This window comes from Phalacrocorax aristotelis, chromosome 4, assembly GCF_949628215.1.
Source record: "Phalacrocorax aristotelis chromosome 4, bGulAri2.1, whole genome shotgun sequence".
Lineage (NCBI taxonomy): Eukaryota > Metazoa > Chordata > Aves > Suliformes > Phalacrocoracidae > Phalacrocorax > Phalacrocorax aristotelis.
Window position 1 is genome coordinate 31,675,268 of NC_134279.1, and position 27,053 is coordinate 31,702,320.

The window sequence follows — 27,053 nt, forward strand, 5'->3', positions numbered from 1 at the left end:
ACCAGTTTAATGCAGGCCTACTTCAGATGACAGGCTTAGATTGCAACTTATCTTATGAATTTTTGTTTATTCCCATTTCTTTTCAAGTGCTTCAAGCTAAATATCAGAAGGTAAGAAAAATAATGCATTGTCTTGACAATCCAACCTATATCATGTATAATTATGACAGATCTAAATATCAGAAAAACCCACCTTGGGAGACAAAATGTGAACCTATGCAATTCCCATACAGTTTTCTAGTACCTTTGAAGTTATTCTCCCTTGTTAGCAGTAAGTTTAAAGGTTTCTTCAAGTAAAAAATAGCAAGAGAGGATCACAGGCAAGGAGGAGAAATGAAATGAGAGAAATGGGCAAAACAGGGAAATTGAGGATCACAGCCTGGTGAGATCTTGGTATTCTATAATCCTGGACTGAATTTGAATGATTCAAAATGCACAGGCGGCTTCTCCAAACTTTTTGTTCTCAGGAATTTGTCACTTGTTTGCTTGAAGAAAAACCACGTTCATCTGCGTAGTCCAGAACTATGAAATTGTTTCATAAAGAAAGAGAAAAAATTCTGTTTTGTGGACAAAAAGAAATGGTGAAACACCTCTTGGAGAGGTTTTATCTGCAGTTTGTATTTCTGAGATCAAACCTAGTGGCAGCCATCTTGCTGAAAAGTGATGCAATTTTTGTTACTAGTCGTCCAGGCACTAAATGTGCAAGATAAGGTCTCTCTCTGATTTAATATTGATTTAACAACTTCACTGGGAATGCACAATATTTATAAATAAAACACATTTGCTTAACAGCTCAAAAGTATTTTTTTTACTATTACTAAAGCAAACAGCTCAGCAGCACAGAACGCACAATGTTGAGAAAATTTGGAATTGATTATTCAGAACAATGTCTTTTGAAGATTAATTATTGAAATTTAGAAACACCTACACAGAGAAAAGCCATAAACCACCCTTATTCAATGCCCTGTATTTGATAACTCTACTAAATGATGTTTCTGCTGGACTGGGAGTCTGCTGCAGCTACTCCATATGTGAAGAGAGAGGCTTGGACGTGAAGACTGCCTGTCTCCTACAGGAAGGACACTACAAGAATCACGGCTTGCAATTGCTATGTGTGATAACCACAGCTGCCAGGGAAATCCCAAAGACTAGGTTCTTATTATAGTCAAAACTCAGTTTGTCACCAATGCTTACCATCAAGGCTATCCTACCATTCTCACTTTAAGAATGTAATCTCAGTTGCAAATAAATTTGTCAAATTTCAGTCATTTAACCTGCAATAGTCTCTGCTAGGCGTCTGCAGTGAGCTGAATTCCTGTGTAAGGAGCTTTAGCCAGATATTTTTCAGATAATTTTGGGAACCATGAAAAGGGTGTTAAATGAGACTGTTTTGTTGAGGAACTCTAATACTATGAAACTTGAAAGCAAGGATCTTGATTGTGCTTAGAAAAGGAAGGTGAAGAAATAACAGGGTGGGTTATCCAGAGACAGGTTTTGGTTTTGCTTTTTCTTGCAGATACTCTGTCCACAGCCAGTGAATTATTGGCCTTTGGAAAAAAAAAACCACAAAAGACTGGGAGTTGGCTGCAGTTTAGCCTTTAGCTTGTTAGAACAGTCACATCAATTATGCTGTGCATCTGCAATTTCCATTTGCACTAATATAATGTGTAGAGTTCTGTTGCAAACAGTTTAGATCAATGTATGTCTTACGTTTTCTTTGTGAAAGGGACATTTAATAGGCAGTGGGTGTAAGGGGAGTACTTTTTATTAACAAAGAGGCAAAGGCATTTTATATTTCAGCTATTTTTGCCATGAGAAACAAAACCTAAAGTTTGACTGAGGTCTGTTATCTTTACAAAACTCTGCAAAGCAGAGCTCTTCAAAGGCAGAATCTTTCAGGGCATTAGCTGTTGCTATTGTTCTGTTGAAAACTTTCTTGATAATATAAAATCTCTCCTGTTTTCAATTGGAAATGTTCAATGCAGTATAGGACAAAAAAAAATACAGTCAATGAAGCCTGTACCTATTTCTACCAGCTGTGAAATAAATGCAGCTTGGAAGTTGTTGGAAAATCTCTTATAATGAATTTTCTTTCCTTTCTTTTCATTTTTCACCCATACTTTTCCATTTTTCCTTGAGCTGTGCAGAATGCGTTCATTTCCATAACATAGAAGCTGGCACGTCATAACCTGAGTTTGTAATATTACATTGTGTGCTGAAGTTAACACCTATTGACCACAGCAGGCACGACACATATTCTTCAACAGGAGAATACAACCCCTTGAATTGGTAATGCCTTCCAAATAAGCTTGTAAATCAGTGGCTGTATTCCCTAGCCTCGCAAATACTGGCAGATTGCAGGGGATTGAGAGTAGGGAAGGAACTGAGCATGAGGTAGGGCTGGCAGCCAGATTCTACAAGGTCTGGACAAGTTCAAGAGCCAGCTATTGCTTTTATTCACCACACCACCTGTTTCTCCCCTAGCATTTTGTTTTTATTAATATGTAGTTGTTATTTTTTTCCCTTTTAAATTTATATATCAAAAGAGAGATTCAGAAATATTGTTTCACACATGGAACATTTCTTCAGGTCTTACTTCCCAAAGAGAGTGTGTTGCATCTAGGTATTATTACTACCATTACTATTAATACTGAAACAATACTCAAAATATGTGAGGTAGTAAGTTATAGGAATTGGTTTTTTTGGTTTACCAGAGGTAGTAGGATTGGAAGAAAATTTTTTTTTACTAAAGTGATTATAAAAGATTCCATCAAATCCAAAAGATCAGGCAACGTTTTTTTAAATAACATAATAAAAGTCATGTGTAGCTGGGGTTTTCATTGTCAAGATATTATCATATATTAGTTTTCTAAAAATAAACATGAAGTAAACAAGGAACAAAAACTACTTCAGGAGAGATATGTGAAACATTTAAAAATGTTGAAATATTTAGGAGTGTTCATATTTTCTTCTATTTACCATAAAAATAATTTAGTGGAGCTATTGTAAACTCGTGGAAATATTGGTATTCATTAATCTTACAATTTGAAATATTAGATAAATTTTTGATGTCTATCTTCCTAGCATACAATTGGTAGAGGAGACATTTTCATATGACTACTCTAACAGCATCAGAGCTCTTCTGAGTTTATAGCTGGCCTATTCTTTTTGCTGAACATGAGTCCTTTATGTGTCAAACACTATGCTTAAGGGACAAACCAAACATATCCTATCTCTGTCTATACTGAAAATCTCCTTGCATATCCTTTGTTATCAGCTTCCAGCAGCATTCTCCCTTTTTAGGTACTCTTTAGTGTCTGGCTCGGGTGTGACTCCCAACAATACATTATAAAGCATTTTTGTGTGCGCCACCGGTGTATTTACCATGGTCATGCTTTGGCTTCCTTTTTCCTGTTATTTCTACAGCCTTCCTCTTTCTCTGGATGATTTTGAGGAGAAGGACTGTTGTTGTACTTTTTGAGAAATACTAATGTTTTGTATGAATATATATCTTCAACACCAGACATTTTAATGGTGATATGTTTTGGAATTGTTAAGTGTCTGTCTATATTTGTGAATTCTTTCAAGTTGTTACATCCATGTATTAAGATGGAAGAAACACTTGAGCTGAAGGTTCAGTTTGGTCTTTCGGTTTTACATTAGATTTTTTTGTCAGATTTCTTAAACCTGACCATTGCTCCAGGACTCACATTAACAAATAGTGATCCTGGAAGGTCCTTAGCACGCTTTTTAAAAATGTTTGAGTGAAATCTGTTTGGATTTGCCTCCTTCAGGCTTATTTCAAGTCACCCCTAGTCATCTGAGATCTATAAAGTTGTTTGAGAAGCTGCATCTTATACATGCTTATAGATCCTTATCAACAACTCTGGAAGCCAGCTAACCTGAGAATATATGCGCAATCTCGTGCAGGTAGTTGCAGGCTCTCTCCAGCCTCCTACCAAGGAGGCCAGGCATGAGCCAGCTCCAATCTGAAAGTGAGATTACCACACTACCTTGTCACTCTTGGTTACTGTTGGCCAGTTATGACCTCCAAGTTATGTTTCAGATTTTGCAAACTCCCTCTGAAAAATCTCTATTTGCTACTGCTGTGCATCTGTTTGGATGTGCCTTTGGCATTTGAATTGCATACTAAGGCTCATTGCCCAGATCTGTTTCCTCATTAATAAAGAGAGATTACCCATGCTGAGACTTCAAATGCTGGGGCTAATCAAGGACAAATGGCACTGTCACTAAGCCCTCATCAAGGTGCTGCCCAGTGTACCCATCTCATAAACCTGGTTGGAGGGCCTTAGCAGATAACCTGCTGGACAAATAGAAATATCCAAAAGATGGCCCAAATGACTACTGAAAAACTATTTTGCTTGAAATACAGGATTCTCAGTCATGTTCTTTGAATCCCTCCTCTCTGAAGCTAGAAAATGTTCTAGCACTGAGGAAAGGGCTAGTGCTACCCTGTGCAAAGCATTTCAGCCTACTACAGTGTTGGCTGACCGCTGGTTTGTAAGTTTGAGTTTCTGCTATTTCCGTTGTCAAGTTATTTTTCTGTCTGCAAGCACCAAGCCTGCCCAGCTTGCTGTCTCTACTGCAACGGCTTCATCCTAGCGACAGAGGGCTAATCGTTTGGCCACCAGACTCCCTCGTAAAACTCTGCCAAGATACAGCAGGAACTGTCACAGACATCCTTGATTAAAATTTTGTTTGAAAATTAATCTATCTGCAAAAGTCTGTCAGACATATCTATTCACTACATGCTTCCAATCGCTTGTTTATGCAGAGCCCGCTTTTTATCCCTGGATCAAATTTATACATAACAGTAGTTAAAGGCTCCATGAAGCTGAAAAATATTTCCTGACAATAGCACTACTAAGGGCAAATCAAGGAAGGCAGTGAGGTACAACATCCCTTTAGGTAAATGGGAGTTGTACCTATAAAAGTTAGCTTTAACTCTGCCTTAATCCTCAGGTACTGAATACAGGCTTTCAATAATGTTCGCCATTTCCATTTTGAGAACAAATGGGTCAGAGTCTCTTTTATATCACTCCTAAGCTGTGGCCAGACCATGCAGGATTCAGCCTCAGAATAATCTAGATAGAACTGTGCTTTATCTGCTACTACTTTTTAAAGCTGCTGCTTTTTTATAGCTGTAAAACCATTCCATAAAACAAACCCCTATTCATCCTAAACATAATGATCAGGTTTGCAGAGAAGAAAGCAGAGAATGAAAACAGAGAAAATTTGTTTCACGGGAGAAGCAATAGCAAGTCAAAACCAAAATCTAATGGACTTTGTTTAAGGCTACATTAAACAGAAATTCAAGCCTCTGATTAAAAATTAGAACAGTACAATGATGAACATTTTTACTTCCTTTTTCTCCTCAGGGTTTTTGAGGTAAAGCTCAAACATTTAAATATATACTGAAAGTATGAAAAAGGGTCTAATAATTGCATTCCAGAAGAAAGGGATCTAATGTGATAATGGAAAGTCTAACCTCTTTCCAGCTGAGCTGAGATTCCAATTTTCTGCATCACTAGCAATGATAATGTTACACAAACAGTGTTCAATCATTAAATTAATTCCCATTAAATCAATGTCCTTAAAGGCCAAACAGTCCTTTAATAATTACCTGATTAAAATGGTGTTAGCAGAACATATTAGTTATAGTATATTTATAATTCCCTTCCCAACAATAAGTCATTTCTTTCCACCCATCTGGCTGAAACGGTGACAATGAGGCAAAAGTTGGGAAGGGAAACACGTCATATCACCACATAGCAAATGGCTGTGGTCTAGCTTCTCCTGGTATTGCTGATATTTCAAGAATATATATTAATCAGATTTGCATTTCTATTATGTAGTATTTACAGTATGAATCTTCAAGAGATATAGGAATTAATTCCTGGCTTTTAAGCCTAGACCCACAAAATAAATCACTTTTCAGATATTAGCAAATTTGCAGTAGTCAAATCCCATCTTTCTGCAGAATTAGCAAAATATGATGTTTTCAACTGAAAATCAAAGTGCATCACAGATAAAAGAAAATGTCACAAATAATAGTGTGCAGTAATTCAATGCCAATACATTGTAGTGACTTATGCAATATAATTGCACAGAGACAGGGGATGGATAGATCTACAGTGCTTCTAAAAGTTCTGGAAAATGTATCATAAAAGTATATTTCATTTTTCTCTTCTGCTGTCCTTACAAAAGAAGAGTAATGACTGCAGCTAAACTTTGAAGATGTAGGTGTCTACTTGTATTTGCTGAAGTTACTCGGAGCTCTTAGACGCAGCATTACTAGACTTATGCTACACATATCCAGATGCTGAAATATCATACGAACCTTGATGTTTGAAAGTAAATATTTTGATTGCTACAGCTATGACCAGACTGGAACTGTGAGGCTTGCTGCGCACCTCCAATGAGTAAGTTGGCCAAAATCTCTTGTATTAACGCTGCTGAAATGCCCTCTTTCATCAGAAGACTTAGCAGGGTCGCAAATTTAATTTTGGGGTTACCCAATACAGTACCAGTCAATTACATAATCATAAATAATTGTGCAGTAAACCTAGCAGTTTTACTAACAGCTGTTTGCTCAGAAGCTCTGACTGGTTAATCTTTTATTGCCAGTTTTACAACATAGGACAATAATTTTACATGATATAATTATAAACATACACACAGGGAGGCAAACGTAGACTAGAGCTCAATGTGCATGTGTAACAAACACAAGGAGCTTCTGGAGATCCTCTTCTATAGGGCTGTGATGTGTGCTTTAAGATTGCACCAGATATCATGCCCATATAAAGGCACTATTTGCAGCCACTGGGAATGAATCAAAATGATATACGCTAGCTATTATTTTAGAGAATACTGTCACCCAATCTTAACAAATAACCTTGCACACTGCCAACTTTCTGATTAGATGTCAAGAGATGCTGAGACCCAATCTCTCTATTACTAATGGCTGGGTACAAATGCTGTAAAGCCTCAAGCAATCAACCACAATTATTATCTATGGTACATATTCATAAGGGGCTAAGAAGCTAACTGTCATGTACAGGTTGCATAGTGGCGGCCTTTCCATAGGCTACTGACAGCGTTGTACATAGAACCTTCCGGGAGGGGAGAAAGAACAGTGCACAATGGACTGAAAACAGGCCATCTGTATGTACAATTAACATTAAACTGAACAACGTCATTAATGAGGTATTAAAGTGCTGCTTTAGCTAAAAGTCTGTCAGAGAGGACATTACGAACATGAGGGAGAAAACGTCCCCTTTGGCTGAAACTGAGCGACTATGAACCAAGCAAAACAAAAGACAATTGAGTGAGATCATAAGGACAAACAATAATTCCAGAAAATACTCTGTGTCTTTTGACAGGTACTTTTCTCCATAATCTTTTTTTTTTTTAACCCCTAAATATCTCTGTGACTCCAGATTTTTGGGGTGAGGGGAATTTTTAAAAAAGATCACATACTGAAAGAGAGTTTTTTGCCTGAACTTTCAAAGCATTATGAAAAGCTTTATAAATCTGTTCTTGCAAGATTTCCAAGCATCCATCACTGCAGAATGGCACCTGACCACTTTAGAGGAAAGAGAATCACAGGCATCTCGGATACATTAGTTCAGTTTTCATGTTACTAATTCTAGTTATCCTTTAATTTTCAGAGTGCCTTTCTGCAATGAACTCCTAACCTTATGGAATTCAATCATCACTAATGTAGGAGCTCTAATTATGTTCCTAAATAACACATTTTAAAATTTAGACTAAAATTCCACTTCAGGTACATCTTGTAATGTTGTTATCACAGTGATCTCAAACTCGACCTAAAGTAATACTATGACAGTTCATAGTGAACAGAGCAAAGAAGAAAACCCTCATCCTTTTTTAAGTTTCACTGAGAATGACACTATAATGTCATTTATGGATGAAAATCACTAATACAAATGTTTATGTTCGAAAGTTGAATAACCTGGTTTTCACTGCAAACCAGCTATCACTCTGCATAAGATCACAACTCAGGCTTTTTTAGAAGTGAAAAGCGACTTCAAAGATTACTTTACTGGATAGTGAGGATTTTCTTCTTTGGGGATAGATATAGAAATGAAAGAAGCTATTGTAAGAATGGAATGCATGCTTATACCTAAAAATGTTCTATTAGCAAGTATATCTAGGCATGAACAACAAGCACTCCCACTCAACAGATTTTTTATCACCGTTTCTTAATGGCCTGTTTGCAGAAGATTTTCTATCTTTCCGCTTCACTGTTATCTTTATCCTAGTGTGGGAGAAGCAGACTCTTCAGTCAAAACCACACATGTTTCTTCATCTCAGTTTTTGTCTGGTAGATGAGGTATCACACATTTTTAACCCAACACCATCTCACTAACTTCAAAAGCACTGAAAATGTAATGTCCTACTTTATGACATCTCCCTTCACTATTGACATGGAAGAATAAAAATTAAGCTGCAGGAGGTTTCTACATGAGGATGCTGCTGTAGTGAAGGCAATCCCTTTAATTTGCATACTGGGAACCTGACTAAATAAAATATACAAATAAAAAACCCAACAGGTCTCATTTTTCAATATTTGCTGAGAGTAGACCTTCATCTCAGCAGTCAGGGAAAGCAACAGGTTGGTTAACTTAATCAAAAGATTCACTTGGTATCATTATTTGCTTCCTTTCACTATCCATTTTGGCCTACGCCTCTTATACACATTTTAATATTAGAAGAGGTCTGAGGAAAAAAAATTCAACAGATGAAGAGGGGAGACTTTCCTGTCAGCAGCTTCAAAACCTCTTCACTAGTTTGCAGGCAATTTTCCTGGCATCTACCCACCAGTTGGTTTTATGAAGAAGAGCCACATGGGTGGATACAACTACGGCACAGCTGTTGCAGAGGAGGGACTCCCCACAGACTAAAAAAGCAATGGAAAACTACCCCAGGTTCCCCTCTAAACCCATGTTCATCTGGTCTCTTGGATATCCTCCACTGAAAAAGGCTCATCAGTTTGTAGGTGAAACTGCTGTCATGCAAGCAGAGGGGCAGTATTTTTAATAAAGCTAAAGCTTGTTTCTCACTTCCTCCCTACCTTAAACAGCCAAAATTGCCAACTTAAGTGTAAGCTTCCGTGCAGGAAGATCAAATAGCAGGACAAGTAAGGCTTGCTCTTCAGCTTCTAAATATCTTTGCCGTTAAAAATGTGGGTTACAGTTCTCCTCCATGCAAGAAACAGTCAGTTCCTGGCTAAATTGTTCTTCCTTGTTTCCTCAATTAAATATATATTATATACAGGTGAACCCTGAAAAGTCAAAACTGATTACTTAATATGAATCTAACTTACCCATTCTTTATCCAAATACAGTATAAAGTCATATTAGATATCATAACAATTAAAGAAACTCTTCTGAGTAAAATATTCACCTTAGGATTCTTTTGACAGAACACAGAAAGATGGACAGATACCACAGACATCCAATTCTACTTTCCCTTTTGCGTCTTTTGGTCTTGATCAGCATTTATACTATAGCCAGACAGACATTGCCTTCTCACAGTCAATTAATCAGCCTTGGAGCTAGTCCTAGGGGAATAAAGGCATTTTTTGGAGCTTTCATACCGCCATTCATTTTCCACCTCCTCACAGAAGCTGTGTCAGACACAACACCTCTAAATATACTGCTTCATGTACCTGGTGCTATTACTCAAGCAAGCAGGTGCACACAACATAAAGAAATCCATTATTTTAGATGCCTCTGAGGACTGCCTGAGTCTTAACTTCAGTTTAGGGGAAAATCCAAACATATCCGTTAGCAGTTTAATGCTAGTGGCATTGCATTGCTGCGAACAGATGCCCACACTACTGAACATTTAACTTGGAGCATGGTTATTCCTTGGAAGTACAATTTCCAAAAGAGACAATCAAATAAACCTCTGAAAGTGCTATGCACATAAAGCAACATCCCATGTTTGCAAAGGTGTACTGTATACATGACAATAATTCTCAGTATATGTTGTCAGTTCCAGTGATCACTTGTCATTTCCAAACACATTTGAGACATAGGACATAATCGCCAAAATTTAGTTATTTTTTGCTGCTGTCAAGAGGGCTGGCCAAACCATTGAGACGCGGTACCACAGGGCTGCAATACCTCTTTCGGTGAGATGACTTTATGAAGGTACGTATACATATTAATACGTAAGCCTAGATTTAACGTAATCAAATGAGAATTTGGGGGTTTCATGTTTGAAGGTGGAACTCTAACGTCACAAATATATCTGCTGGTTATGTGCTAGGAAAATGTGGTGACTGGTTTGTTTCCTAGCATGTTTGGTATCTGACTTTCATTTTTGCAGCTTAGTGCGGTGCATTTTAGGCGCAGCAAGTCTGTTCCCCTTGTTAATATGTCAGGAATTGTTCCCCTTGTTAACATGACAGGAATATGTCAAGACCTGGCATTAGTTTGAAGAGCAAATAAAACTGTTAATTAATGAGACTGGCATTTAAGTTTTGCTTTATATCAGAAGACATAAAACATGTTTCTATGAAAGAAGATAAGTAATATTTCCATTTTACAACTCAGAACTGATGCAGAGTCCAAATTAGGAACTAGGTCTTAGACCTAAAACCTTTACACTGGATTTTTTTTGATTTGCTACACTTAAAAAATAATTAGGTTTCATCATTAAATATCGCATGTGAAGATAGAGTTGATTTCTAACACATTTTTTTTCAAAATGCTTTTAGAACTTTCCCCTGAATATTAAATACATAGAGATTGGTGCACAGTTAATTAAGAGAAAATGTCACTAAGAAAATACATTGTTACAGTATAATGGTTTCCTGCTGATAGGGATATGCTGAGAGTGAGATAAGCAAGATGGAGTAATTTATTAAGCAACAGCACACTCCAGGCAGTGCATTTCAGGAGGATTATATCATGCTTTGGGTGGTAATGCAAGGAACAAAACTGAGAAGTCTGAGCGGCTTTAACCATCCGAGAAGTATTATAATGACTTAGAAGTGCCAAGGCTTGGAGTCTCTTTTATTGCTCTTATGAAATGTAATTTAAACAAGGCAAACAGTATGATCTGCTCATTTACTTGGCATTATGAACATAATTGGCCATTACTGACACCACTGATGACCAATCACCACCTCCAGTTATGACCAGAATTTTAAACTAACCAAAACATAAGGGGATAAAAAAAAAAAGCCCATCAGTTCACATCATTCATTTCATAACTTTGCTAGGTTAAGCAAGAATGTTCAGGTTTCTGAAGAAAATTATATTTTCACAGGTAATACTTTAAGCACCCATTATTCTATGGTCAAACCCTATTTATAAAATGATAACAAATGTTTGTTTTATAGCAATCACTAAGAAGTGATTAAATCTTGAATGTTTCAGACATTTTAAAGATATTCCCTGTTATAGCAAAAAAAAAAATAAAAAAAATCTGCCTGGTTCTCTTTCTTACAGACATTTCCAAGTGAAACAGAGCCTTGCATCTTCGCCTGCATAACCTAAAATCCTGCCAGCTCAGTTCAGAAATACCTCCTCTTACAGAAAAATTCAAAGTTAAATGAACAGAGTGTGATAAGAGAGAGACAAAGTCTTTCTATTTAATCATTTATATTAAATACAAAACTTCATAATTTTCTATATAACATTATTTTGTCTACATTCAGTTGAATTCTATTAAACTAAGTAAGCTTAGCACTGCATTCTGAAGCAAAATTTGAGAGGCTGCTCTCAAAATAAAATCCTCTAGAACATTCCTCTGCAAGTTCTTGGTGAAAGTTATGCAGCATTTCACCTGTCTCAAAAAACTGATCTATTACACAAAAAGGGTTGGGAATAACTCTAAATCGTGAACATCTGTTTCTTAAATCGTTGGTTTTCTCCAGTAATGGTGAAAGCGGAGTGCTCTCTAGAGTATTCTGTAACAAGAGCCCATAAAGTAGTAGGAAGCTAATAGAAAACCTTCAGGAGATTAAACTAGGTTCTCAGCAAGTATAAATAGATATTGTGCCATTGCAGTGAGTTGATTCAGTTAATCTCGATGAAGTTTTTAGTAAAGTTTTTAGTAAAACCAATTTCCTCTCTGAGACTGTTCCTTGGTCCCTGTTCATACGGCAGGTTTCCAACATTGGCATATTTTAATGAGGGCAAAATCTGAGGGAATAGCAGTGATACCAGGCTGAAGGGGAAGAAAAATGCGGTTGTGTAGAATAGCACAAAAGTTGAGCAAAACCTATGTAATTTAGTATTATGTCACTCAGACTGGCTGAGGTAGGAAGGGACCTCTGAAGTTCATCTTGTTCAAACACCCGCCTGCCCAAGCAGGGTCACTTAGAGCAAGTTGCCTAGGACTGTGTTGGGATGGCTTTTGAATACCTCCAAGGACAGAGACTCCACAACTTCCCTGGGCAACCTGTGGCAGTGCTCTGTCAGCTGGGTGACCCCCAGAATGCACTGGTGCATGGGGTTGTTCCTCCTGAGGGGTAGGACTTTACAATTCTCTTTGTTAAATGTATAATAATAAAGGCCTGGGAAGGAGCCACATCAATGGGGAAGAGCAGGAGCAGCAGAATCAGTGGGGTCACAAGTGATACCCAAGAAGAAAGCTACAGCAGTGGTGACCACCAGCTGCAGCGTTAAGGTAGGCAGAGAGTAAAACCTGTGAGGAGTGGATTGAGAAGCCACAGGGAAATAAGGAGGGAGGGAGAGAGAGAGAGAGGAAACCCACTGAAAAGGAATCATTAACATTTGCTGTTCAACTGGCAAAAGCTGATTTTGAAAAGAAGCAAAATACAGCGCTTTTGACACTTAGTTTTCTAAGATAAGCAAATGGAAAAGAACAAATTCAGAAGCCATGACACTAGATTTCAACATAACTGTAATCCTTCACACTCTGAATCTATGAAACTGCATAAATAAACAACTCAGAGATAATAGATGTGTGTTACAGAATCTTATGCTTGGATGAGTAGTTCAGAGTCAGAAATGTTTTTTTTTTTTAATATAATCCACAGCACTGCACAGCCAAGATCACTGAAAAGTCTCTGTCTTCTTAGTGGTCACAGTATACTGCAGATTCAGTGGGTATATTGGGTAGTAAGACAAAGCATTTCAATGCACTGGTCATCATTTTTTGTTTAAATTAAGGACTTGAGTACAGAATAAAAAAAAACCCACTTCACAGTTCACACGCTTTTATATTAATTGAATCTCCCCGGTTACATTGCAGTTCTAACCTAAAATTGTCTCTTCTAATAAAAAAAATCACATGTAGGTTAAAATTTAAAAAACATATATAAATACATACACACTGATCTCTGTAATGAATTAACATAAAATTAGAAGGGCAACTGAGAGAAAATATAACTCTATATCATGAGTTTCAAAATGATACCTGGACTGGTCACTCCTACATGGGGAAAAAGAGATATTGAAAGCCAAGTTCAAGACCCAAGTGTAAATGATAAAAGAAACAGTGACATTAAGTTTCAGTCTACCTTTAAGGAAACAATTAAAAATACTTACATTTCGCTACTGAGTATGGCAGTAGTCATAGACCTTCCTTAAAAATTATTAGACTGGTCTGTGCTGACTCTAGTCCACAGGTGATGACACAGTATTTTTCTCTGATGTTTCAAAAATTGCAAAAGGTTAAAACTTATTAATAGAATTTGATCAGAACATCAGAGTCAAGGCCGAAAGGAAATACAACATGACAGAGCGGACTGAAGCTACCTGATAAATCTGCAGAGTGTTTAACTATTTCAGAAGAAACAAGCAAAAGAAGTCCTTTCTGTTTCAATCAAAATAGGTTATGAGTTTCCTTAAAAAGTGACTTGTATTTTTGCACCAAAGACCTCTTTATCGTCAGAGCCATGGCAGGTCTAGAGCCAGCCTGTGTGCTTGCAAATTTTACCTCTAGCTAGAGGAAAGAAAGAGAAGGAGATGCCAGAACACGCTTGCTAGCCCCAAAGAATCCAGCACTATCAAAGCACTATAAATCCTTGGTTCATGCTGCTTTGTTTCTCTCAGTGCAGGACATAAAAGTATCTTTGGCTGTATGTTTTGATAACAGAAATGAGTACCTTGTCATGTTTTAAATAAGCAGCTGAAAGACTTCTTAAGTGAACGTGACAGTATTTGAAATGCCCCATGCTGCCACACTTAAGGTATGCCAATCACAATTAATAGCAACAGATTTGCTATTCCAAAACAAATAAAACCTGCAGAGTTCTTCTACTGAATGAAGGGCTGATGAGTGAAAACAGAAGAAAAATTACCACAATAGCCAGTTAGCCTGTCAATGGAAATTACTTTCATTTGTCTGTATTCAGAAGGGTTAGTAAACAATAATGCTTCAGCTAATATAGTTTTTGTTATATTCAAATAGAATGTGAAATGCAGGCTGACATTATAAATGGCTCTCTTACTCTTTTGCACTGGATTTCTGACGTCTCCTGAGTCTTTATGTTTAAATAAATTCATAAGTTTCATGTATTTTGGTATCAACCCTATTAAATTTTTGTCATTTTTCCTTCTAGCAAATTAAGGACTGTCCTCTTGTTGTTCGAAGGAGAGAATCTATAGCTTCCCCCCACTCAGTAGGAACGAAATTAACATTTTATATTATTCTAGTGGATTCTAAAGAGTTGTGCTGAAAATCCACTTGGTAGGGTGGTAAGATGCCTCTCTATGTAAATAAGTACCTCTCACCTTCCAAATTCCGGATTTTCTTTTTCTGAAGTCCCACAATGGTTTTGGTGCTCCAAGCTGCCGTGTTCCACCAGCAGTTTTTACTAATCCTGAGTTGCACCTCATGACCCTCTTACCATGAAGAGTAGATGCAGACAGATCTCCTTGAGCAAATCCTTTTTCTTTGCTTTTTCCTGTACTTTCTGTTTTTTTGTCATCTGGTCCCACTTCTTTTCATCTAATGCTTCCTCAACTTCATGCTTAATCCAAGGTTTCCCTCTAAGCCCTCCTCAAGCACTCATTTTCACTCACTGGTCAGAAAAACCTTTTCTTTGTAGGCTGAGTGTCTATTGAAGGTCTCACTTGTGGGCTACTACTCCAGACCTGTGACTTAGGAAACTTTGGGACACTGGGCAACAGGCTCACTTGGACAGACATAAGGCAAACAATTCTGATAATAATTCATGAGACTGAAGTGTGTGATCAAACTAGCTTTCCTCCTTTAAACCTTTGCTGGGCAAAGCTTTTCAGGACTAATGATGTTGGGAGTACAGCAGGGATGCTAAGGCTAATACCAACCAATAAACCTATGTAAAATTACTCGCATTTATGCAGTAAAGAAACAAATTCACAAGTTTTCACCTAACAAGCAGACAGATGTAATGAGTATAGTTCTGTAACGGACCAGCTGCTCTTTCACAGTTGGATGACCTAAACAGTTACACTCAGAATATTTTGGACAGAAAGAAAACTTTATAAACCCACCCAAATACATTAAAATTTTTTGTAGCTCTCAGCTGGCTCTGAAGTCTTTGGTTTCCTTTGTAAAAAATCTACAACAAACGTGAAGCAATGTCTTCAGCTTTCCTCAGCTGGCTATCACTGCTCAATGCAAATAATTTTAAAGGTATCATCTCTATGTTGATGTGTTTAAAAACATACCTGTTGTGGAAATTCTCAACTTCAACTTTTCTTCCTTTTTTTGGATGGTGGTGTTAATTTAGCTTTTTTCTGTTCTAGGAGTTTCATACTTGATTTCATGCATACCTTTAACTCTTATGGATGTCATCTGATTGTTTCTAACAGGGAATAATGCAATTTCTAAATTACATGTTGCGAGGGTTATGTAAATAGGATGCTTTTACCTACCGTGCTCCATCAAAATTCATATAAAAATAAAAAAAAAACCTATCTGGGAGTTTTGAGGCTGCAGTGGCCATGGCTCTTTGTAGAGCAGATGCTCTGTGCAATTACAAATAGGTGTACCTGCAGTGCCAGTAGTGACTGATGAACAATTACATGGATATGCCAGAAGGTATTAACTCTGTTTTGTTGTCAAGTGTTATTTTCAAAATCTTTTTTGTTCTCATATGAAACTGTGTTTTCTTATTCCACTTTGCATTACAACCCTGATTTGTAGACCAGAATTTTAAGTAGCATATACCAAGCCAAGGTCTGTAGTCCCTGATGTCTTTAGGATGCATGGATAAAGCTCTGCTGGAAGAAGTAGATTCTGAAGGACTTGTGAATATGAACAGAATTGGGGAATAGCCTGGGCTACACCAGATGCTAGTGGGGGTTGAGAAAGCATCCAGGAAGGCCAGAGAAGGCTGAGTCTAAACATTACATAGGAAAATTGAGATAAATCAGAAGAGGAAGGAAAGAATATCAGATACAATAAGACTATTTAGCACTAGTGATTAGTCTAAACTTATTTCAAAAGCCAAATCCCAATATTTTCTGTATCACTGTGTAAGAACATAGCACTCACATTAACCATGAATACTTCTCCAGCAGATGATAAGTACTTTTCCCCCCCTGGAACAAAAAATAATCTTTCTCTAATTAGACAACTAGAAATTAAAACAAGCTAGCACGTAGTGCACTGAACTTCTCACAGTTCCCACACCGGGCAGCCAAAGGTCTTAGAAACTTTATAGCACAAGGCTTTCCAGTGCTCCCAGTCCCTCAGGGACTGTGGGAGGGATGCAGAGAAGAGGAAAGTTTCTGTGGCAATGGAGAGGATATATAGGTTTTCTCTTGGAGGCAGAGTCTCCCTCTGTCTCTTACCTTGTTGCACAAAGGAGCCATACACAAACCACATAGAGTTGTAGAGGGTTGTGGAAGTCATGGATCCCATCTGAAGGCGTGGGGGGTTGAGCCAGTTCAAGAGGTAGACCAGTAGCCCTACTAACAGCACAGTCCCAGCTATGCATGCCCACAAGGAGAGGTCAAATGGTGCCAAGCAGGCAAACATGTCCACTGTCTTCTCTGCCTTTCGAAGCAGCACACCCACTGAGTAGTCCATGTAGCGCGTTGTGAAGTCCACCACATTCTCCCTGTCAGGGGTGATGGTTAGGGCAGAGATCCCTATATCAGCTCTCTGAGGAAAGAGGGAGAGAGAACAGTATGCATAAGTAGGAGCTACAGAAAAGATCTTCGTTCCTTTGTGATTTATAGCAGCTAAACTTATGGAGAAGCAGATGCCAAGGCCAGTGTCTTAAGCATCATATATGTGAACACAGAAGTGTGACTAAGGCTTGAAGAGAATAGCTGTACCATGTGTCCTAGTTTCTATAAGCAAACCTCATGTGGAAGACCCAGGCACATTAGCTCTCCACATTGTTACTTTACAAGGAATCAAAATACTTCAAATACAGATAATAGCTGGAGGAAATCTGCTTCTGGTCATTTTTCCCAGCCTGATTTACTGAAGCCATCATTATCATTGTGGCAAAAAACAGACCTTGTGTACAGCATTTCCAGTCAGAGGAAATCAGTTGCCTGACAGAGCCACATGATATCCAACGTTTTGATGACACAATGGTCATGACAAAGGGCCCCTGCATGATAAAGGGTATCTCATATATCCTGGGATTTTGAGGGTGCTTGAAATTCTGAAAAACATCAATTTTGGCTGCCGAGTCTGAAGTGCAGAAGAGCACATATACCATGCAGTTCCTTTACTATTTATTCGTCTATATCTTCCTGCTAAGCAATTTCTCTCTATGCCAACCCGTCCTGCAGCTGCTTTGGACTTGCTTTGTGTCATTTAAATTTTTTGTATTTTAAAGAACCCATTTCAAATGAGAAGAGGATGAATAACTTCCTTGATCTAATAGTTGTATTTCACAGCATGCCTGGGTATTAGGTCTCCAGAGACATCAGACACAACTACAGCAGGCGCTACTTTACTTTTCACACGGACAATTAGAACTGCAGTGAAAAAAAGAAAGGGTATTTAAAGCAGACACATTAACACAATTTTAAAAAGCCTAAATACTGAATAAAAAGACTATAAATTGTAGTTATTTTAATATGAAAAAGAGTACTTAAAATACTTTAAGCTGCTACTGGTTTGATTTAATCCACTTCTGTTCTGCCTAAAGCAGTGTGTGGCCCTTTGGAAAGGAGTGAGGGGAGCACAAAGGCTTGAAAATCTCAGTACTGTGTCAAATTTTATTAACTCTCTTGAATTTCTTTCTTCTTGCCCAAAGAAAGCAGAGGTTACTAGCTCCTTAGAAATGTGATGTGAAATATTAAGTGGGAAGGTATGGCAGCTGAAACTGATTCGAATCAAATTGGCAAATCATCTGGGCTGTTTTAATACTATCTGCAAAACACTCTGCAGCCCATGGTACAACCATACTTTTAATCACAGTGCACTTAAGAATTCGTTTTAAATGATGTTACTTTAACTTTATATTAATTGTTCACTGGCTTGAGAAAGTGGCAGAAGATAGCTGGAGGCTAACGATTTGGACAAAAAGTGTTTGAAAATATTGATTTGATAAAAGCCATGAATTAGAGCTTTAGCTTTAATTTGTGGTTAGATTCTCTAGTGTCTTAAGGGAAGCTGTGTTGATGTGCACAGCTGCAAGCACAGCTTCATGAATTCACTTCATGTCCCTTCCTAACAATTTTATGTGAGTGATGATTTAAGTGCCCTTTGCCCATGGGAAGCAGCAAACTCAGTCAGTAATACAAGTGAAAATTTCATCAGAGTTGAACATAGAAACATTCAGATCATCTGAATCTCTGTCTTCTGATCATAAAACTTCTGGTCAACAAGTAACTCAATTGATTCACAGTATCTGCCAACGGTTAAGTCCTACCTCCAGTGAGCAAGCTGCAAAGCTGCCATCATTCAAACTGTTTTCCACAATTGTCAATATAAATGTATTTTTAAAATAATTTACAAATATAAAAGTCCGATGCTTTATACCAATAGCTGCCAAACAGGAAATTAAAAATTGTTTTGGGTTTTTTTCCCTGAATGTATATCAAAAAGTGAAATAGGAATTCAGGGTTAAAGGAGGACACATTGAAACAAAAAGTCCTAGACTCAGCCCCTGCTGTTCAACTTTAGCTGCATTATTAATTAGCAGCATGTTACTAAAATACTTCACTACCACATGAGATTATTGTGAGGTGCTAATTCAAGTTGTATTCGTAAGATGTTTAAAGATTCTCCACAGAAAACCAATATATGTAAGTAAAGATACTTTTACCAAATAATAGATTACTGTAGGACTGAATGACTCATAGAATTATTTTCTGCTTTTTCCCTTTTTTTTTAAAGAGAAACTTATTTCTCCATGACATACATTGAAGGACATTGCATGAAAAAGTGCAGTCTGTGGTATTTGTGGAAATGCTGCTTCTTTTTTACGTCTCTGGAGAGCAGTCTCTCCAAATTCCCCAGCATTATAGTTCCACTCTGGTTATCAGCCAGCTGCAACAGAGGAACAACGTTGTCCTAGTGGAAATGTTGCATTTCATACTGCAGCAGCAATCGTGATATGATTATATGCCTTGCTATTAAATAGTGGTAACAAAGTAAAAAAACAGAAAGGAGATAGATAAGTCCTCCCAGTACCTATGTTTAGCTGTTTAAAAAGTATAAAGGTTATACTGAAATATGACAACTCATATTCTTAACTTAATAAATTGAATCATAAACACCAATTTACCAGAAAACTCTATGTTTAGCACAAAATCCAGCTTAGACTTAACTTAATAATTGATCTACTGATGGTGAGCATTCTTAATTACATATAGATTCTGTCAACTTCTATCAAAATTGGAAGATGAAAGAAATTAAATGCTTGTCATTAACATGTCAGATTGGATCAGAGAAGACATCAGTTTGAAGTAGTCAAGGTTCACTTTAGTGCTTCTGAGATAGAAAGGCAAATGCATGCGATTATGTCAATATTTAGATGTAAAGCTGCCAGTCTGAATTATAAACTTGTAAAACTCTCCACTCACTAAGTTTTCTCAGTGCCAAAATCAGCCATCAGCATCTTAGATGTCTGTTTAACACATTTCTGATGAATGAAGCTGTGACGCCTGAAACTGACTGGCTGAAATAAGCAGCAGAGGGCATTATTTTTCTTTATGTGACCTGCTTAGGAATTTATAGTCATTAACAGCAGTTCTCCTCAGGTCTTTGTTGAGCAACATTACCAGAATCAGAAAATCCAAAATAAATAACCAAATGGGTCTGTTCACGTTGTTACTGGTGTAACAGAACCAGCTCGCTCATCAGCAAAGCCTTGAAATCCCTGAAATGCCTCTATGCTATTGCTTAGGCAAGCACACCTCATACACATAGAAAGCAATCTTATGATAATTCCTGTGGTTCATGATCAAGAACAGGGAAAATAAATGAATCTACTTTAAATTGCTCCTGTGAGGCCTTTCGTTTTATCCATTTTCAATGTTAAATCAAGCTTCAATGAATGCTTGAAGCAATAAACCACAGTCCCACATGTTACAGAGTTATTAATATGGACAGGCGAAAATTAATCACAGAGACATTTCTGCTCAAGTTAACACACACAGATCCAAATAATTCTCCTTTACTCAACTATTATTTTTTCTTCTCACTTTTTCCTCCCTGTATGCTTTCTTCCTTCCTATGCTACTCTCCTTAGGAAGATGTATTCAAAAAAGAGCCTTATAAGAAGCTTCTACTTGGCTTGCAGTTTCTCTTAGAAATGTTTAGGCATGTATTTTGTTTTCCTTTTCTGATGGCCTAAGTGGAACCAGGCAGTTGGAGAAAGGCCAAGCAGGAACTGCTATGATTTATTTTGTGCTTTTTTTGGGGTTATGCTTTGTTTTGGGGGGGTTAGCAGTTGCATCTAACCCTTCCCCATATTATGGGGGGGTTAGTGTTAGCTTCTGTTGTAGGGTGCGGGTGGTTGTTGAGTTTGGGGGCTTCTTTTGTGGCTTTAGTGCTGCTTCTGGTTTATTTGGGTGGTATGCTGGTGGTTTTTGTATATTCTGTGTCTTTGGCTGTTGATCCATTTCCTGAGGCTTGAGGGGATTGGCAGGTTTTAGGCTATGGTAGTGGACTGACTTTGGTGGTTGTAGTTGGGGTTGTTGTTCTTAGTTTTGTTGGCGGTTGGAAGTTGGGAGTAGTTACTCTTGATAGTGGGGGATATTTTTAGTTCGGTTAGCTTTTGGTGTGGGGTGGCAATGTTCTATTCATATGGGGTGGGGGTGTTTGTGGTAGTTGGGTGAGGTTTGTTGCTTGCTCTATTTGTTGTGTTGGAGCTTGTGCGGGGGCTGTCGCGGGGGGGCAATTTGAGTGGTTTAGCGGGGTGTCAGAGAATAGTTTAATATAGAATGCCAGCTTTGGGAGTTGGAGGTGAAGGTTTGAATCCTTTTTCTCTGAGGGTTGGTTTGAACTCTAAGAAGAGGTACAGTCTTCATTCTTTGGTTTACCAGACCAATATTTTTATTAAACTATTAGAGTATTTTTAGTAGCTAAGTATTTTATTTTCTAAGGCTCCAGCAAGAGGGAAGAGAACTAGTAGGATGGTAAAGTAGGCTATAGAAGCTAGTTGGCCGATGATGATGAATGGGTGTTCTACTGGTTGGCTGCCGACTCATGTTAGGATGAATAGGTTGGTCACCAGGGCTCAGAATAAGAGTTGAGAGAGTCAGTGGAATGTTACTGAGCATTGTTTGGACTTGTGAAGGAAGGGAGTTAGGAAGAGAATTAGTACGGAAGCAGGTAGGGCTAGCACTCCTCCTAGTTTATTGGGGATGGCCTAAGTGGAACTAGGCAGTTTTCCCTATGCTATTTGCTTCCTGATGTCTCCTTATTGGAAAAAAAAACCACCTAGCAATCAAGGTAGCATGGTGAAATGTGGAAAATAATGGTTGATGGGTGTAAATATCACCGGGAAGTCCAGACCCATGCTGGAAAGCCTACTGTCCTCTCCCAGAAGTGGCATTAGCCACTTCTCTTGTCTCTCACACAGGCTTATCCTTCTGGTGATGTGGGCTTGAGGGCAACTGAAGGAAGCCCTGCGAAAAGACACAGATAACTAACAGCAAGGGAAAAATGTGCAGTAAAGTGCAGCTCCCCTGAGACTGTTTTAACCTCTCCACAGAAAGCTGCTGCTCTCTGAACTAATCATATTTCTGAGCTGAAGCTCTGAGGGACACACTGAAAGCCCCAGTCATTCAACAGGAGAGGGGTAAGAGCACTATGTGCCTCTCTCAAAGAGTATTTATCCTCTGTAGACCTTCTGGTTCAGGCACTCAGCAAACAGAAAGCTTTCCTAGCATGGTTACATTCAGTCTATTTTGACAGGAGAAGGTGTATGGAGCAAGGTTGTACCTTATGTATGTTCTTGACAATCAGTTTCCAAATTCAAATTAAAGACCAGCTGCTTTGATCTGCTGATTCCAGCTCCTATTTTAGCAGCCAACAGGGACCTTATCTTCAGAGCTGGAGCAGAGTGAACCTGGCATAATCTCATGTCTGCAGGGCCAGCTGTGGACCTAGGGCATGTACTTGCCACCGCAGGGCTTCTGCCCTGCACTGCAGCCCAGTCAGAGCTGCTGCAACCAGGAGCAGCCTGGGACTCTCTCACTGATACTGGGACCTGAATCAGAGCCTGCTGCATGCTGAATCAGGTTAATGCAAACAGCATATGTTGGTCTTGAACACAGAAATTATGTGCTTGCTACAGCAAATGCCATTTCATATGGCACATCTGTAGTGGCCACAGACATCCTTCTCAATAAGATGCACTCAAAAAAGCAATGGCAGCTATTTTCCATTACCCTTGGGTGGGACTTGTCTTTTGCAGAAATACATTGTTCCCAACTCCATTCTGGCTCAGGCACTAACAGGCAAAGAGCACTCCCTCTGTTTCTGGATTTCCTCCACATGTTGGGCAGCTATCATATAAGACTTGGTTGGGAAAACAAGGCAACACTCTGTTTTAAACAGGTTAGACCTTTAATTTAAAACTATTCTCTGCTCCTTTGCTTCCCCTTACGAAGTTGCCAAGCAGCTAGATATTTGAGTTCTGGGAGCAGAACTCCATTCACTGTAAATAAGAAAGCAGCCTTTCAAGAGCAGCTTGCACTTGGTAAGGGGTAATACACACTGGCTACTCGCCCAGAGGTTCTCTGCTGCCTTAAGAGGGACAGAGAATGGGAGAGAAGGACATATTGAACATTTACTGTCAGTTATATAAGGGGTAAGGTAGATAAAAAATTATACACTGCCATACTATTGGGAAAACATGTTTTTTTTGAATTCCAAATGCAGTTTCATTAACTCTTCGTACTTTCTAATTTTACAGAAAGATTTCATAACCATTAAGACCCATTTACAGAAAAATTGTAACAGACCGATAAATCTGTTCCACTCAAGACTTCTATTTACAGACCTAGGTGGTTACCACCTTAAGGGAGTTATTACAGTCATATGAGTCCCTGCCTACTAAGGGGACAAGAATGCCATACATATTTTTCAGTGAACCATTTGATTTCAGTTATTATGAGTTCTGCCTTAGGAATCATTACTTTCGAATAAATAAGAAATGTTCAAAGCCCAGTTCCATCTCCAGAGCCACCTAGGACTAAGACCCCTCCAGCCTGTGTTATGCAGTGGTCTGCTGAGTCCTTTGCCGAGTACTGTAGAGAGTAGGGTACAGTATAACATCAGATTACTTTCCAGCATTTTGCTAACTTTTAGCTGAAGTATTTATTGATTAGGTCTTGTATCTGCATTTCTCCCTATTCTTTGCTGCAATTATCAACTAAACTCCACCTGCAGATTTGGAAAAGCACTTCCATAAACCACCAGTAAGTTATTTACATGAATATCTACTGCAGTTATTTAAGAAAAACCAACAAATGTAGGTCTCTATAGCTGTAAAAGCTGCCTCTACAGTTTAAATAAGAGCAAATAAAATATATATGTTCATGGCACAAAGAAGACACCAGCAGAATAGAGTCTGCATAGCCCCGTCTTTCTCAAGGGGGGAAACTGCAAACAGACGAGTTGTGAAGAGTGGGAAAAAAAGAGAAAAATATGGCACATTTATTTGGTTTAATTTATTTATGATACAATATTGAACATTTAATGTAAAATTAAGTAGACTAAGTGGTTTATTAATTGCAGAATAGAGAGCATACTACTTTTGATTCATACATCTACATAATGTGAGTTATATATCAATAAAACATTTTCTGTTGATTATATACTTCATGTATTCATCACACCAACATTTTTCTAAGTGTTATACATTATTTATGCAATGTATCGCTAATTACTGCAACACCAATTTTTCCTCTTTTGAACAGCCTCTTCAACTCATTTGTGTCAGGTCTTGCCAAATTAATTAGGATGCTGTGCATCCCATTATTTGAGTGTATTCAGATTTCATACTGCTGTACTTTGGTTGGAGAAAAGAGATCTCCCTGCTCCTTAAATAAATAAATAAATGCTCCTTACGAGAAAGCACAATTTGTAGCTTTTTCTTTACCTCCCAATGCACCTGGGCATACTATCAAATGCTGGCGACACAGGCAATGACTGACTCATAAAAAAAGGTTACTGGCTAATGCAAACATAATATACCAAGTATTATTTAGCTTTATCACATGACCTTATTTAGTAAGTTATTAATAACCTCACCTTAAATACCAGCTCTCCTATCAGCCCGTTCCATGACCCATCATCCTGAGGACTCCCATACTTGTGATCCGGTGCAACATAAATTTCGTATTTAAAACCAAGGTAAGTGGCCAAGGCTTCCAACACGTCTATTGAGAAGCCCTGATATTTCTTCGGTTTTCCCAAAACATTTTCAGACACCATGACAAAGGGCTCTTCCTAAATAGAAAACAAAGGAGGCAACTATTAGTAGAGCAATTGCATGCCATATCTGGGTACTGTTTTTTTTTAAGAGTAAAGGAGGAACTATTTAAATACTGTCTATACAAAACTTTTCTACAACACATTGTTAGCTGTGCCTCTTGCATTCTGAAAAATGCTATTTTGTTATGTATTTACTTTGAGACTTTTTCTTCCCTACTGTGTATTTCAGGAGTAAATCTTCTGTTGTAACATTACAGCTGCAATGCTCTTCAGTAATGCCTTCTGTCCTCCCTTATGCTCGGCAGGGCAGACATGCACTCAATATGTCTGTCCATAAATATGGAGGATTCTACAGCGCTGCCAGTTTCCACTGGCTGGGCAAACACTGTAGCTGACAAACGCAGCTACTAATTCATGCTGTAAGGAATGAAAAACATGGCAAAATAGGTCGTCCCACAGAAATATGCATTTCTCTTGTCCTTCTACTGTAATCTGAATCAGAATATAAGATGGTTGACTTTAAATCATAGAGTCATAGAATAATTAAGGTTGGAAAAGATCTCTAGGATCATCAAGTCCAATCACCAACCCAACACCACCATGTCTCCTAAACCATGCCCTGAAGTGCCACGTCTACACGTCTTTTAAATACCTCCAGGGATGGTGACTCCATCCAATAGTTATATCCAGAGAGCATCTGTTTGATTAGTTTTGGAAGACTCTGTTATGGGACTTAAGTTTGTCTATAAGAATGATTGGTGGATATCCATCAAAATGATGCCGATAATAAAGGATGCAAATAGATACTGAAAGTTGGAATTAGTTGGCAAGATTTCCAAACAATATGCTTTCCTTCTCCTTTTCCCCAAGATCTGTAATTGTATTCTCCATTTTTTAATTAACATTTCTACTAACATTCTCAGAAAGAGAATTTTTTTTTTTGCTAATTTTAATTTATTTTTTCCCTATTAGTCTTTCTGTTGAGTATTTAATTTCTAGTCACTCTCCTTCAAATCTTCTTTAAATGAAACACAAAAAGAGATAATATTTCTGAGCCCCAAAAAATATATTTGCCACAGGTGGACCTCACTTATGCTTGCTCTTTATTTTCTCTGAGAACATCTGTCTGATCTACCTAACTAGAGCAAAAGCATCAAATCCCCCCAAAAAGCATGAAGGCACAGTATGACTTAGGTGGCGTTTTTTTTGAAAAACGCTACATTTCTTCATCTTAATTCTTTACTTGGTGCTCTAATTTAGTATAAGCTTACCAGAAACATGTATTCTGAGGTGCAAAAAGTTAGTCTGGCTTGTCATGTCTTGGCCATGACAAGAACATGAAACCAATTCCTGACCACTTCCTTCTAGTCTGCATAACCCACAAAGAAGAAACCAGAATTGATTTTCCATAATATTTGTGTTCTAAACTTTAACTGTATCTCCAGAGGCATTTTTATTGGTGTTTAAATGATTTTTTTTCTTTATTAGTCTACTACTCATCTCTGTCAATGACCCTGAAGCCAAGGCACTTTTCACAAATTTTTCACTACTACGTCACTAAATATTTTTAGTTTCTTAGTATGTCACTCTATATGAACAGGTATCAGTGAACTGCAGGTGGGATGTTCTCAGAATAAGAAAGCTTCATTTCTAAATGCTTGAATTAACATTCATGAGGACAGCCGCACGCTGCAGATGCTGCTGAAGAAGCAAGGATGCAATCAGACCGCACTGGCAGGATATTCTTTTCTGACTGCGGGAGATCTGGAAGAAAAACCCAAACCCCCAAAACCAAAACAAAACCTCAAACCAACGAAAGAAAAAACCACCAAGGAAAAAAAAAGTTGACTGTCTCAAGTTATTATTTCCCAGTTGTCAGAATTTCTTTCTTCCAAATTGTCCAAGATCAGCCAATTGGAATAAAAATGCAAGTGCAAGTAAATTTTAAAAGTAGTTCTCCAGTGCCTGGGTTCCAAGAACATGGAAGGAATTGAGACTAAGTTGATGAAAGCCTCTCCTAAATGAAAACACAGAGTGAATTCAGCTTTGCTGATCAACTTGGGTGAGAGATTCACTACATATGAGTCAAAAATGCTGGGAAAAAATCTTTACACACACACAAGCGATTTATCAATCTAAGCACATTATGCACAAAATTCTAAAGATTTGTGTGTACAA

At 38.0% G+C, this 27,053-nt stretch overlaps 1 protein-coding gene across 1 annotated transcript in view; it reads right to left on the reverse strand.

The window, feature by feature from the left end:
* GRID2 (glutamate ionotropic receptor delta type subunit 2) overlaps positions 1-27,053 on the reverse strand; it is a 738,061-nt gene that overhangs the window by 115,362 nt on the left and 595,646 nt on the right. The window contains exons 10-11 of the mRNA XM_075090836.1: positions 24,693-24,890; positions 16,811-17,123 (exon numbers count right to left, since the gene is read on the reverse strand). Of these exons, the coding sequence (XP_074946937.1) occupies positions 16,811-17,123; positions 24,693-24,890 (511 nt within the window). The remainder of the gene's footprint in view (positions 1-16,810; positions 17,124-24,692; positions 24,891-27,053) is intronic.